The sequence below is a fragment of the Rhinoderma darwinii genome, chromosome 4, assembly GCF_050947455.1.
Source record: "Rhinoderma darwinii isolate aRhiDar2 chromosome 4, aRhiDar2.hap1, whole genome shotgun sequence".
Lineage (NCBI taxonomy): Eukaryota > Metazoa > Chordata > Amphibia > Anura > Rhinodermatidae > Rhinoderma > Rhinoderma darwinii.
The window spans coordinates 31,998,744-32,014,875 of record NC_134690.1 but is presented as its reverse complement, the minus strand read 5'-3'; the positions used below and the strand labels follow the sequence as shown (position 1 = coordinate 32,014,875).

The following is a 16,132-nucleotide window of genomic DNA, read 5'->3' as shown; positions in this document are numbered from 1 at the left end:
TTTAAATGGCGCTCATTCAAATGGGTGACTATATAGTGCAGGAGCTCTTTCTTAGTGGGTCTTGACTCTGGCTGATAGAGGGTTATCTCAAATAGGGGATTCACCTCTATGACTTCCATATGGTCTAATAGGACCTAAGGAGAGGCGTGTTTGTGAGCTTTAAGCTGCTCATAGGTGCACAGATCATTTTACCGATACCGCTGAGTCATTCATTTTACCTTGTAATTGCAAAATGTGCTTTGTTGAGGCCGGTAATACATATACATATATATATATATATATATATATATATATATATATATATATATATATATATATATGTGTCCCTGAAAATAAGATATTTGTGTTAGACACTTTTTTCTCACTTGTGCACCAAAAATGTCTCTGGGCACTTTACAACTCCTCGTAGGCCGGTATCACACACAGAGTTTATGAGGACGTTTTTGGCTCCGTTTTTGAGCCAAACACAAAAATAGACACAAAAGAAAGGAGATGCATTAGTCTTTTTTTATACTTTTTTTCCTTTTGAATCCACTTCTGGGTTTGGCTAAAAAAAAACTGAGCCAAAAACTGCACCAAAAACTGTACCAAAACTGTGTGTATGATCCTGGCTTTAGATTTAATTGTTAGCCAGGTGTCGGGCAAGCTCTCTTGGTGCCCTAGGGAGTTGATTTTAGAATTCAAACCCACCACCCTCAGTTCAGCATGATACTTGTTGGATGGACGCTGACCCCTTCCCCACCAACACCATGCAGTCTTATTTATAATACATAATTTCCATGTCCCTCCACCTCCATCCCCTCCACACATTTGCAGTTCCCAATGCTGGACCAGCTGGCCGCCTTTCATCATAATTACCAAAATTCAAATCCCAAATCAAGGTACATTTGAAGCACCACCCCTGTTCCACATGTGAAAGCCCCCAAAATGGCCCTTTTTAGTACAAATTAGAATAAACCCTGTCCATTTTGTAGTTCAGATTGCGGGACAGTTGGCAAAAATATTTTTTTTCTGTAATTTGCAAGAGAATTCTAGCGCCTCTTGCTAAAATGAATCGCTCCAATGTTTCTTTTACAAAGTTGTTGTAAAATCCCAATTAAATGGGTTGTCTCATGAATACAACCCCTGTTCATATGCCCTATTAGGACATAGGGGCAGCTTTATGTCCATTAATAAACACATTTTTGTAACATCCTGTAATAGTCTACAATGTGATTAATATTGCAAATACTTCTTCATCCATTCTCTCTAGGTATGCCTTTTCCAGAAATGGTCCGCTATTACCTACTATTGTCCCGAAACCTGACCCTACTGTGGAAATTGGACAGAGAAAAGGGTTGAGTAACCTGGACGTGAAGAAAATTAATGCCTTTTACAGCTGCAGTAAGTGGTTTCCTTACCTTATGTCTTCTCTGAAATCTACTTATATGTATTTTATTTGGTGTGAACGTTACACTTCTCGCTAACATTGTCCATCTCTATCACCACAGATCTTTGCAGGGAAAAGCTGGGGCAGCTCTCAGGATCTTTTACCGGAAGCAGCAATTCTGCAACTAATGGTGGTGGAAACTGCCTCTGGCTCATTCAAGTCCCTGGTAAAAAGGTAAAATTGATGAATGAAGATAATATGAACATACAAAAAACATTTAACATTTTTGTAACTTGGTCTAAACTAATAGCCACTTTTACTTTCTATTTATGTCCCAGGTTTCATTGCAGATTGTTAATCTTAGCATCTTTTCTACTGATTATATTAAAGTCTATGACGGTTTAACTAAATCTTCACCTGTCCTATTGGCGAGGACAAGCGGATTAAAATTATTCATATCTCTGGTTTCATCTGGGCGTAACATGCTTGTAGAGTTTGTGAGCACATCCAGTTCAAAACTGAGTATATTTAAAGCTATTTATTCCACTGGTAAGTGTTTAGCTCTCATCCAAAGATGGTCACAAAAATTGACCCTGACTCCCTCAATAACTTGCACATTCGGGGACATTCAGCTTGTTATTTGGGTAGAGGGGTGAGAACACCTCTGGCACTGCCTTCTTCTGAGAATACAAAGAATTGAATAGGTTAAAATGTGACCGGTTTGATCCTTGTGGCCCCATCTGCAGGGAGATCAACCAAGACTTTAATGTTTATGGCCCACACAGTGTCAGACTGGCCCACTAGAGTACCAGAGGATATTTCAGTGGGCCTAATCTCTGACACAAAATCGACCCCTAATACATGCCCCAAAGGTTCAGCAAAAGACAATCCCATTTGGATTTCACTTTGGAGCCAATATTTTGCCAATAGGGTTATTCACAAATAACCTATTAGTCCCTAATGATGATAAGTCCTGTTTGTGTTCAATGATTATAAAAAAAAAGATTACAATACATTTAAAAGGGTACGTGCACATGTTCTGTATATAATAATTTCCACCATAGATATAAGACTGTCTACAAATCCCACCAAAATTAGGTATCAAGCAAATATCTTATCAGTGAGGAATAGGGCCAGGGAAATGAAGGTGGGGGTGGGGATCAGGTAGAAATTGCACCCAAGCTTTTGAAAAGTTATGACCATAAAAAATAACTCTTTGTTGTCCTTCAATAATTCATAATTTTTTTATTATATATGTTTTTCAGTGGTCTAGAACTTTGAGGAATGAAACCACTGAATGAGAGGAACCTGAAAATCACGGGGACGATTGATAGATTTCCAGTTAGTTGTATATCGTTTTACTAATCATTTATTTTCTCTATAAATGTTGTTATCTTTTCATTTTATTCATTACAACATATGTTGATCCATGTCTGTTACTTTTATTTCTTGTTTTGAATAAATTACAGGAATTTTAAAAAATGTCTCTTTTTATTTTTATATGCTTGTACATAAATTTTGTTGTATTTTTTCTTCTCCCAAAAGAAAAAAAAACCAGAGGAGTAATGTGAAGCGCTTGGGCCCCAATGCAAAATCCATAACAGGGCCCCCACCTACCGTGTGACATTTATATTACTGGTGTCTTCCTATTTGGGCTCAGCTGTTTCTGTCAGTCCCATCGAGTTTTAATAGATCGGCAACACGCATACTTGACTATTGCGCCATTTAAAGAATAAATTGGAAAATGTGTGCACATGAGAAATTACATTATTTCTGGCTATTATATAACTTGTACTCTCCAATTTTTAGCAGTTTTCCCCTCTGCAGGCTGTATCTCAAGTTCTCAGTCTTCTCTGAACTAGTGGGGGATGCAATACTGCTACCATGTCTTTTATACACTGCACACATAGAAAAGAGAACATCCTGGTCCACTATCTCTGTGGCACACCTTTACAAGCAGAAGCAGCATAGAGGACATCATAGAGCAGTAATGAGCAGTGTAGCTGAGAATCCAGCACTGGGGTGGCATCTAAATCATACCAGCAGTCTATGTCTCCTCTCTGGTACTGTTCCCTCCTTTGCTCCCACTTCCTTCTCTATAGTCTTCTAAGGGCAGGCTATGACTAGATAGCCCCCTAATTCCTCCAGTCTGTCTTCTCTGGTCTATAACCAGAGATGGATTTTGCTCAACAACAGGGGGTGGACAACAGATTCAAGGAAGGAAGACACCTAGTGGCAGTAACTTCATACAGAATTTGCATGGATAATACAACTTAATTTTAACAGTAAGTGAATTACAAAGTTGATCTATATTATGTATACTATTAGTGTAAATTGTTTAAAAATGTTGTGTCCATTCAAAAGCTTCCTCACAATGGTCATTTGGGTGAGGAGCAATGTTGGATAAGTGACTTGCGTTTTGGTGTGTGTAGACTTACCTGAGGTAGAGATGGCACCAGGAGGCACCTTGTGAAGAAGGAAAGTCGGCGGTGGCAGTGTGATGCTCTGAGCAATGCTCTGATTGAAAGCTTTCATGCCACAACCACCCTAAAGCATTCAATTTTTATGGGCAGCGCCTGTGTCCCTCTCCCTCCCCTCCTCCCCCTCCCATCTCCATAGACGTCTATATACAGCAGAGTCTGTGTCTGTTTCTCTCTGCTCCTGTACACTCCTCCTTCCCCTCTTTATAGACTTCCGTTGGCAGCAGCATCTGTCTCTCTCTCTGCTCCCTCTTCCTTATACTCCCTCCTTCCCTCTCCATAGATTTCTATGGGCAGTAGTTTATTTTTCTGTGTATCTGTGTCTCTGCTCCCCCTCCTGCTATTTCTCCCCATTTCATAAACGTCTATGGACAGCAGGGTCTGTGTGTGTCTCTCCCTCTGCTGCTGTTCCCCCTCCCCTCTTTATAGACTTCTATGGGCAGTAGCATCTGTTTCTACTTCCTGCTCCTTTCTTCTGTTCCCCACCCCTCCGCATAGACTTCTATGGGCAGGCTGGGAAGAGACACCCTCCCCCCACTTCCTGCAGTCCATCTCCTCTGTAACCAGGGAAGGATTTTGCTTGACAACAGAGGGTGGACAGCAGATATAAAGAAGGGAGACACCTGGTGGCAATAACATAACAGAAATTGCCTGAATACATTTTAACAGTAAGTAAATTACAAAATTGACATATATCAGGTAAACTATTAGATTAGCATAAGTTATTTGAAGAGTTTGTGTCCATTTAAACTCTTTATCGTGGTCATTTGGGTGAGGAAGAATGGGGGTCAATTGACCTAAGATTTAGTGATCAGTGCAGGTGCCTTTCGCACTAGATGGCACCAGGAGGCACTATGTAAGAAAGCAAATCGGTAGTGTGATGCTCTGGGCAATGTTCTGATGGGAAATCTTCATGCCACAACCACCCTAGACCATTAGGAATATAATGTATTAGCCAGTAAATTATCCTAAACCACCAGGGATCTTAATTTTAATGTTAAACCACACAGGGCCACCAAGGATATTATTTATTACCTCAAGACTACCACTCAAGGATAATATTTGTTGACACCAGTAATCCAAAGGGATCCAAAGTAATCCAAAGGGATATTATAATGAACCCTATAGATCACCAGAGATATTAAAGGCATTGCTCAGCATTATGCAGGGGTGAGATCCGGATGTATTTTCCTGATCCCTAACCCTAACCCTGTTCTTCCAAATCAGTTTAGAATGTTTCTAGGACATTACTGATACATGTAAAAATATTTATTTAGGGTCCACATTAATTTATACTGTATTCGTAAAATTCTAATTGTTTTATTCGATTATTAGAGTTGGAATCATTTTCCGTGGCCCTACACACCGCACCTACCCCCACCCAACACAAATATCTTTGTCTGCAAAGTAGAGTACCGTACCTATTAAACAATTGTATCTCCCTAGGATAAAGTCAATTCATGTGCATCTATAATGGGAACAGATAGGTGATGTACTGTAGATATGCCACTGTATTCACTATGTAGGTAGAGACATATGTGCATAGGATGATTAACAAGGTGAACCCAAAGTTTACTTTTAAGAACTATTGAAAGCTACAGTTCAGAACATCCCTTTTGCCATTAACCCCTGACACTAAGGATATTATTGTTATTAAATATGGTGTTTTTTGTTTTTTTTAATGAAACAACACTACTCATGTCCATAGTCTGTGTCTGGTTTTGCCTCATTGTTAAAAAAGCAGAACCTTTTTCGAATCTCACAACTACTTTTAGGAAATGAATCACTGAAAAAGAACACTTGAATCGCATGATCAATAAAGGGGTATTTTAATTCAGAGAATCTGCCATAAAAGCCTGATAGGTACATCCCATTAGGAGAATGGGGTATTGTGACCCCTGTTTGCAGATTATTTGTGGCCACTATCCCAGTGCTTGGACGAAAAGAACTACAACTACGAAGGAAAAAAAATCCAAAATTGGTTACATCCTTACAGGGGTTGTCTAGGAATGCGATAAAAGGCTTTTCCTTACATCCCTTACAGAGCACAATGATGATGATTTCTCTGCCCTGCAGGCTCATAGAACAGTGGAATTTTTAAAAAGATGGTAACCTGTGTCATGTCTATGGCTGCAGGCCGTCAGGTTCACTCACCTCCTAACGGCCGCAGCCATGGGTCGGCCAGCGCTGGCCCCAGTCTCCTCCTCAGGAGACGCCAGCGCTCACTTCCACTCACCTCGGTTGGGTCCCGTAGGGTGCGCGCGCACGCTCAAGCCCACTCTTAAAGGGGCAGCGCGCGCACCAGACTTTAATGTGTAATCAGCCCATGAGTGCCCTGGACTATAAGAAGGGCCCAGTCCCTTTCTTCCATGCCTGGGCTTTGTTTGTTGTATCCTTGTTTGTCTAAGCAAATGGTCTCCTAGTGTTTTCCAGTTCCCAGTGTTCCCTGTTCCTGTATCCTGTATCCCATGCTATCCTGGTCAAGTGTCGTGCTGAGCTGTAGTCGTGCTGTACTGTATACCACGCCTGTCCTGCTACACCCCGCCTGACGTCTGCCTGCTGCCTAGTCCCAGCCAAGCTGCCTTGCTACTGTCCGAGCTGCCACAGGTACCCTATATGAACTGTAGACTGTGACCTGCGTCCTGTTGGCCAGCTGCCATAACGCCAAGTCGGTACGGTCCAGTGGGTCCACGAACCCTACGTGACAACCTGTTGTAGTAAACCTGGTTTCCATAGAAATCTTCACTACCAGAGATTACCTCCCGTTAAGTGCATAGTTTAGACCAGTGACTCCCAAACTTTCTGAGGCCGGGACCCTCTTTTGGTCAAGGCTCTTGTTTGGGACCCCCCCACTACCGTACTTAGCACAATTTCTTTCATCATTCATAGTCAGTTGCTGGTACTTAGCTCCATTATAAAAATAAGTACCTGCTACATCGAAACCACGTTAATTGTGCGGACAAGGGATGCGGCAGGCTCAAGGTATCCTGCTGCTGTGCGTCACTGAGCCCCGACTATGGCCGCTGATTATGGATGTGACCCGACCTGTCCATCAGAGGCTAGGGGTTTAGCACAGGGGGGTGAAACACATCTAAGTGGGCCCCTACACAGTAGAATGACCCCTTAGTGGTCCCCACACAGTATAATGCCCTTACAGCTGCCCATGTAGTGTACAAGAGTTACACTACTTAAATGTATCTATGATGTTGACATATTTTCATGCTGTTGCACTTTATTGTTTATTTACCTTTAAGAAAATTATTTGCAGATTTTGGATACAGGAAACAGGACAGGTTTATTATAGAGCATCACTAAGATGCTTCTAGAAGAGGGGTGGAGCTACAGACTGGGTTGTCTGACCCAGGGGTGGGATCCGGCCGGTTCGCCCCGGTTCCCCCGAATCGGTTGTTAAAATAACAGCCGGTTCGCAGAACCGGGTGAAGCGGGAAGCCGGAACTGGTCCTCTGCACTCAATTGTATTCGCGTCCTTAGAACGCGGATACAATTGACTTCACTAGCGCTGCCCTGGCGAGGCACATGATGCCTCGCCATTCGGCGCTTTAGTGATGATGCAGTCGGCGATGACGTCGTCGCGCTGCTGCATTGTTCCGCTGGAGGAGGACTGGAGTCGCTGGAGGACGGAGCGGGAATGGGACAGGTAAGCGTTGTATATAGTCCCCAGTAGCTACAGGGGACTATATAGGGAACATAAACTACAAGGGACAATACATAGGTAGCAGTAGCTACAGGGGACTATATAGGGAACAGTAGCTACAGGGGACCATATAGGGAACAGTTGCTACAGGGTACCATATAGGGAACAGCAGCTACAGGGGACTATATAGGGAACTGTAGCTACAGGGGACTATATCGGGAACAGTAGCTACAGGGGACTATATAGGGAACAGTAGCTACAGGGGACTATATAGAGAACTGTAACTACAGTGGACTATATAGGGAACACTAACTACAGGGGACTATATAGGGGCCCTTATCTACAGGGAACGCCTCAGGGGTCCTATCTACAGGTAACGCCACAGGGGGGCCTATCTACAGGGGGCACTATACAGGGAACACTACAGTGAATAGCACAGGGGGCACTATCTACAGGGAATGCTACAGTTGGCCCTGTCTGCAGGGAACGATACATGGGGCACTATCTGCAGGGAACGCTACTACCTGCAGAAGGCTCTATATGGAGCACTATCTACAGAGGGCTCTATGGGGAGAACTATCTATAGAGGGCTCTACTGGGAGCACTATCTACAGAGGGCTCTATGAGGGGCAATATCTACAGGGGGCACTGTGTGTGGTGCATTACTTTACAGTGTTTGACACAATTTTATTCATGGGCACAGTGTATGGTACTATTATAATCAGGTGTACAGTGTATGGTACTATTATATTCAGGGGCACAGTGTGTAGCACTATTATATTCGGGGACACAGCTTATGATACTATTATATTTAGTGGCACAGAGTGTAGCACCATAAGAATTTTTATAGGTGCAGAAATTTAGAAAAAGTGAGCTTCCGAAAACATCTGATTGAACAAATTGACCCATTTCTGCAGAAATGGGTCATGGCCAGGAGGCATCATATAGTTCTGGACCAGATGGAAAAGTAAAGAGAAAAAGAACGAATCTGAGAATACGTCACCGGTGAGTCACTAAATGTAAATGTTTATTCCCCCTGTGACTGCTCAGTACTGTAGCCACTGCATGATCTGCAGCAAGATGATGTGTGTATCGCTCTTTTTTTCTGAAACCGCAACTCCCAGCATATTCTTACCATCGTTCTGGCTATACTGGGAGCTGTAGTTTTATTCCGTACAAACTTATATGGCAGGGGTTAAACTAAATTTGCAAATTATCTCTCTACTGAGCTGTATTTGTACTGGTGCTGTATATATGTACTGAGATTGGTTCTGGAGTTGTATTCATCATAACAACCAAGCTCAATACACATATACAGCACCAAAGAGAAGCTCAGAACATATATACAACTCCAAAACCAAGCTCAATACATATATACAACACCAAAAAGAAGCTCAGAACATATATACAGCACCAGAACCAAGCTTAGTACATATATACAACATCATAGCCAAGCTCGGTACATATATACAGCATCAGAACCAAACTCATACACATATACAACACCAGAACCAAACTCAGTACATATATACAGCAACAGAACCAAACTCATACACATATACAACACCAGAACCAAACTCAGTACATATATACAACTCGGCTCAGTACATAAATACAACACCAGAACAAAGCTCAGTACATATATACAGCAACAGAACCAAGCTCATACACATATACAACACCAGAACCAAGCTCAGTACATAAATACAACACCAGAACAAAGCTCAGTACATATATACAACTTCAGAATCAAGCTCAGTACATAGATACAGCATCACAACCAAGCTCAGTACATATATACCCACCAGAACGAAGCTCAGTACATAAATACAGCAACAGAACCAAGCTCATACACATATACAACACCAGAACCAAACTCAGTACATGTATACAACTCCAGAACCAAGCTCAGTACATAAATACAACACTTTTAACAAAGCTCAGTACATATATACAACATCAGAACCAAACTCAGTACATATATACAACTCCAGAACCAAGCTCAGTACATAAACACTAGAACAAAGCTCAGTAAATATATACAACACCAGAACAAAACTCAGTACATATATACAACTCCAGTACGAAGCTCAGTACTTAAATACAACACCAGAACAAAGCTCAGTACATATATACCCACCAGAACCAAGATCCGTATATAAATACAACACCAGAACAAAGCTCAGTACATATATACCCACCAGAACCAAGATCCGTATATAAATACAACACCAGAACAAAGCTCAGTACATATATACAACACCAGAACCAAACTCAGTACATATATACAACTCCAGAAACAAGCTCAGTACATATATAGCCACCAGAACCAAGCTCAGTACATGTATACAACTCCAGAACCAAGCTCAGTACATAAATACAACACCAAATCAAAGCTAAGTACATACATACAACACCAGAACCAAAGTCAGTACATATATACAACTCCAGAACCAAGCTCAGTACTTAAATACACCAGAACAAAGCTCAGTGCATAAATACATGAGAACAAAGCTCAGTACAAATATACCCACCAGAACCAAGCTCAGTACATATATATCAGAACAACCAAGCTCAAAACATATACAATTAAATTCAAAAAATTTCCAGCATTTTTTTTTTTTAATGTTGATGATTATGGGAACAGTTAATGAAAACCCCAAATTTAGTGTCTCAGAAAATTGGAATATTATATAAGCCCAATTAAAAAAATTCTTTTTAATACCGAAATGTCGTCCTACTGAGAAGTATGAACAGTATATGCCCTCAATACTTGATCGGGGCTACGACTGCATCAATGGTGTGGCATGGAGGTGATCAGCCTGTGGCACAGCTGAGGTGTTATCAATGCGTCGTGGCATGGAGGCGATCAGCCTGTGGCACTGCTGAGCTATTATGCAAGCTCAGGTTGCTTCATCACTGACTGTGGAAACTTTACAAAGTAAATTTTGCATTTCATTTGGAAATCTCGGTCCCAGAGTCTGGAGGAAGAGTGGAGAGGAATCAATCCAAGTGTCTTGCGGTCCAGTGTGAAATTGCACGGTGAACACTGTAAAAAAACAAAAAACGTACTAGCATTGCTGTTTTTTGGATTCCTCATCTACCAAAAAATGTAATAAACAGTGATAAAAAATAAAAAAAATCGCATGTACCTCAAAATGGAACCAATAAAAATTACAGCTCGTTACACAAAAAATGCGCCCTCACACAGCTCCGTCACCGGAAAAATAACACGTTATGACTCTCAAAACGCAATGATGCAAAATGACGGCCCAGACTAATTTTTTAGGTCCAGTAGAATTTCACTAAATACCCCACATCATCATTTGCTGGACCCCACAGGTGGACCCTGTAGATGCAACGGTGATGAGGAAACTTTAGGGCCTTGTGTGGCTTATAGGGCTAGTGATGAAGTCAAAGATTATGCAATACTGGAGCGCAGATATTTTGTATAATAGCCAATAAACCCGGCCTGTGTATAAAGTATTGGTTCAAAGCGTACCACACCAATCCATGGGTTCTTCATTCACCCCATTATTACATCATCCTATTATGACCTGTTGCACTTTGCCCAGCTTACATATACCCTGATGTACTCCGCCCAGCTTACATATACCCTGATGCACTCCGCCCAGCTTACATATGCCCTGATGTACTCCGCCCAGCTTACATATACCCTGATGCACTCCGCACAGCTTACATATACCCTGATGTACTCCTCCCAGCTTACATATACCCTGATGGACTCCGCACAGCTTACATATACCCTGATGTACTCCACACAGCTTACATATGTCCTGATGTACTCCACACAGTTTACATATACCTTGATGTACTCTGCCCAGCTTACATATACCCTGATGTACTCAGCACAGCTTACATATACCCTGATGTACTCCGCACAGCTTACATATACCCTGATGTACTCCGCACAGCTTACATATACCCTGATGTACTCCGCACAGCTTACATATACCCTGATGTACTCCGCCCAGCTTAAATATACCCTGATGTACTCCGCACAGCTTACATATACCCTGATGTACTCCGCCCAGCTTAAATATACCCTGATGTACTCCGCACAGCTTACATATACCCTGATGTACTCCGCACAGCTTACATATACCCTGATGTACTCCGCCCAGCTTAAATATGCCCTGATGTACTCCACCCAGCTTACATATACCCTGATGTACTCCGCCCAGCTTAAATATACCCTGATGTACTCCGCCCAGCTTACATATACCCTGATGTACTCTGCACATATTACATATACCCTGATGTACTCCGCACAGCTTAAATATACCCTGATGTACTCTGCCCAGCTTACATATACCCTGATGCACTCCGCCCAGCTTACATATACCCTGATGCACTCCGCCCAGTTTACATATACCCTGATGTACTCCGCCCAGCTTACATATACCCTGATGTACTCCGCACAGTTTACATATACCCTGATGTACTCCGCACAGCTTACATATACCCTGATGTACTCCGCACAGCTTACATATACCCTGATGTACTCCGCACAGCTTACATATACCCTGATGTACTCCGCACAGCTTAAATATACCCTGATGCACTCTGCACAGCTTACATATACCCTGATGTACTCCACACAGCTTACATATACCCTGATGTACTCTGCCCAGCTTACATATACCCTGATGCACTCCGCCCAGCTTACATATACCCTGATGCACTCCGCCCAGTTTACATATACCCTGATGTACTCCGCACAGCTTACATAGACCCTGATGTACTCCGCCCAGCTTACATATACCCTGATGTACTCCGCACAGTTTACATATAGCCTGATGTACTCCGCCCAGCTTACATATGCCTCCACATTATAAGCTGAAATACCAGTAAAACACCAAGCAAAATCTGCTCTTCAAAAGCCAAATGGTAGTCCAACTGAGCCTGGCAGTGTGCCCAAATGGCAATTTCTAGTTTCCAAAATGGGGTAATTTTTCGAGGGTACCACTGTATTGGTACTATAGCTCAATGCAACATGGTGTCAAAAAACGAATCTTGTAAAATCTCCACTCCGAATACTAAATGGCGCTCCTTCCCTTTAGAGCCTTGCTGTGTGTCCAAATAGCCGTTTATGACCACGTGTGGGGTATTGCCTTACTCTAGAGAGAATGCTTTACGAACGTTGAGGTGCTTTTCTCCTATAGTCTTTGTGAAAATGCAAAATTTTGTTAATATTTTTTTATTTTCACATCCCAATTCTAATAAATTCAGCAAAAACCTGTGGGGTCAAAATGCTCACTACACCCCTAGATTAATTCCTCTTGGGTGTAGTTTACCAAATGGAGTTACTTTTGGAGAGTTTCCACTGTACTGGTACCTGCCGCTTGCCCAAACAGCAGTTTATGACCACATGTCGGGTATTTCCGTACTCTGGAGAAGTTGCTTTACAAATGTTGGGGTGCTTTTCCTCATTTATTTGTTGAAAAAATTAAAAATTCTGAGGTAAAACTACATCTTATTGGAAAATAATGTAATTTTCACTGCCCAATTCTAATGAAATCTATGAAATGCCTGTGTGGTCAAAATGCTCACTACACCCCTAGATTAATTCCTCTAGGGGTGTAGTTTCCTAAATGGAGTCACTTTTGTGGGGTTTCCTTTGTTTTTGCACCACAAGACCTCTTCTAACCTGACATGGTGCCTGAAATATAATTTAAGAAAATGAAGGCCCAAAAATCCACTAGGTTCTCCTTTGCTACTGAGGCCTTTGTTTCAGGCTCATGGCACACTAGGGCCACATGTGGGATATTTCTAAAAACTGCAGAATCAGGGCAATAAATATTCAGTCGTGTTTCTCTGGTAAAAACCTTCAGTATTCAGGAAAAATGGATTAAAATGGAATTTCTGCAAAAAAAAACCTGAAATTTGCACATTTCCCTTCCACTTTGCTTTAATTCCTGTGAAACGTATAAAGGGTTAAGAAACTTTCTAAAGGCTGTTTTGAATACTTTGAGGGGTGCAGTTTTTAAAATTCGGTGATTTGTGAGGGTTCCTAATATATAAGGCCCTCAAAGCCACTTCAGATCTGAACTGTTCCCTAAAAAAATAGGCTTTCGAAATTTTCTTGAAAATGTGAGAAATTGCTGCTAAACTTATAAGCCTTGTAACGTCCTAGAAAAATAAAAGCATGTTCAAAAAATGATGCCAACATAAAGTAGACGTATGGGAAATGTAAACTAGTAACTATTTTGTGTGGTATTACTATCTGTCTTAGGCCGGATTTACACGAGCGTGTGCGTCTTGCATGCGCAAAAAACACAGCGTTTTGGGCGCGCAAAAGGTACTTAACAGCTCCGTGTGTGATCACCATATGATGTGCGGCTGCGTGCTTTTCGCGCAGCCGCCATCATTATGACATTCTGTTTGTATGTTTGTAAACAGAAACGCACTTGGTGCTTTTCTGTTTTCATTCATAGTTTTACTGTTGTTGCGCGAATCACGTGCGTCCCACGGAAGTGCTTCCGTGTGCTGCGCATGATTTTCACGCACCCATTGACTTCAATGGGTGCGTGATGCGCGAACAACGCACAAATATAGGACATGTCGTGCGTTTCACGCAGCGGACACACGCTGCGTGAAAATCAGGAACTGTCTGCACGGCCCCATAGACTAATATAAGTCAGTGGGACGCACGTGAAAAGCACGCGCGTTGCACGGACATATTACACGCTCGTGTAAATCCGCCCTTACAAGCAGATACATTTGAATTTAGAAAAATGCTAATTTTTGTAAATTTTCTCTAAATTTTGGTGTTTTTCACAAGAAATATTGAATTTATCGACCAAATTTTTTCACTAACATAAAGTACAATGTGTCACGAGAAAACAATCTCAGAATCGCTTGGATAGGTAAAAGCAATCCAAAGTTATTACCACATAAAGTGATACATGTCAGATTTAAAAAATGAGGCTGTGTCATTTGGACCAAAAATGGCTGCGTCCTTAAAGAGACTCTGTCACCACATTATAAGTGCTATATCTCCTACATAAGGAGATGTCCGCTGTAATGTAGGTGACAGCAGTGCTTTTTATTTGAAAAAACGATCTATTTTTACCACTTTATGAGCAATTTTTAGCTTTATGGTAATTAGTTTCTTTATGCCCAAGTGGGCGTGTTTTCACTTTTGACCAAGTGGGCGTTGTACAGAGGAGTGTATGATGCTGACCAATCAGTGACCAATCAGCATCATGCACTTCTCTCCATTAATTTACTCTGCAGATAGCGATAGTTATGTGCAGCCTCATACACACACACTAACATTACTGCAGTGTCCTGATAATGAATACACATTACCTCCAGCCAGGACGTCATGGGTATTCAGAATCCTGACACTTCTGAATCTTTTCTGTGAGATTTCCAGCAAGGCAAATGTAATCTCGTTTGAAATGACAGGTTACATCGTAATCTCGCGAGATTACACTTGCCTTGCTGTAAATATCACAGAGACGCTACCGAAGTGACAGGATTCTGAATACACATCACGTCCTGGCTGGAGGTAATGTATATTCATTGTCAGGACACTGCAGTAATGTTATAGTGTGTGTATGTGGCTGCACATAGTGATATAGCTATATCGCTATCTGCAGAGTAAATGAATGGAGAGAAGTGTATGACGCTGATTGGTCACTGATTGGTCAGCGTCATACACTCCTCTGTACAACGCCCACTTGGTCTAAAGTAAAAACACGCCCACTTGGGCATTAAGACACTCATTAGCATAAAGCTAAAAATCGCTCATAAAATGGTAAAAATTTATAGTTTTTCTAAATAAAAAGCATTACTGTCACCTACATTACAGCGCCCATCTCCTTATGTAGGAGATAGGGCACTTATAATGTGGTGACATTGCCTCTTTAAGGGGTTAAACACGTGGCAAACAACACGAGCAGTCTTAAACCGGGATTGGGCTCTCCACTTTGCATGAGTTCTAATCAAGTCGGGCTGCGCCATAGTGACTGCAGGCTCCGCAGCCTATTACCACCATGCCGCTACGGGTCGCTATGGGGCTACCCTCGACCCACAGCCTGCTCTGCTACTCCTGGGGTGCACCAGTTACTTTGGAGGAATGCTCTGCGCCTCCGTGGGTCGCGGTGGCTGCTACACCACTACCCTCACGGATCCCGACTCCCTCAGCTGCGTTCGTGCAACGTGCACGTTGTGTACTGTTCACACAACACTCAGAATGGTACCAGGCCATGGAGTGACACGCTCACACAGTTTTAAGTCCAAGTCTTTGAATCGGGTACCGTCTCTTTAAGGACCGCTCAAAATAATTGCAGTTGCTTTACATTAATTCACCCATTGACAGTCCAGATGATGAGTTCATGAGGAAGGGCACACTTATCTCCTGTTGTGGTTTTCTTTACTGAAGTCCTCCTGATCCAGCTCTCCAATCTCTCTCTCTGTGCTAATCCTGTCAGGCTCCTCTCTGACATCCTCTGCACTCCCTCTCTCCTCAGCATTCCCGATCCCCTCCTTCTACTCACAGGGTAACCGCCTTGTTCCCCCACATTCCCTCTCTTGTAGGGTGGACCTCCATCCTGCAGCTTCTTGTCAGTCTCAGGCACTGGGTTCTCTCTGACTTCC

At 42.2% G+C, this 16,132-nt stretch overlaps 1 protein-coding gene and 1 long non-coding RNA gene across 3 annotated transcripts in view; one reads left to right on the top strand and one right to left on the bottom strand.

The window, feature by feature from the left end:
* Positions 1 to 2,795, top strand: part of LOC142759110 (hatching enzyme 1.2-like) — a 27,898-nt gene extending 25,103 nt beyond the window's left edge. For both annotated transcript variants that reach the window (XM_075860978.1, XM_075860979.1), the window contains 4 exons: positions 1,253 to 1,383; positions 1,491 to 1,603; positions 1,708 to 1,918; positions 2,635 to 2,795. In XM_075860978.1, coding sequence (XP_075717093.1) covers positions 1,253 to 1,383; positions 1,491 to 1,603; positions 1,708 to 1,918; positions 2,635 to 2,642 — 463 coding nt within the window. In that variant the 3' untranslated portion in view covers positions 2,643 to 2,795. The remainder of the gene's footprint in view (positions 1 to 1,252; positions 1,384 to 1,490; positions 1,604 to 1,707; positions 1,919 to 2,634) is intronic.
* LOC142759111 (uncharacterized) overlaps positions 1 to 16,132 on the bottom strand; it is a 26,972-nt gene extending 10,840 nt beyond the window's left edge. The window contains exons 1-2 of the long non-coding RNA XR_012883063.1: positions 16,033 to 16,132; positions 1,401 to 1,592 (exon numbers count right to left, since the gene is read on the bottom strand). This is a non-coding gene — a long non-coding RNA (uncharacterized LOC142759111). The remainder of the gene's footprint in view (positions 1 to 1,400; positions 1,593 to 16,032) is intronic.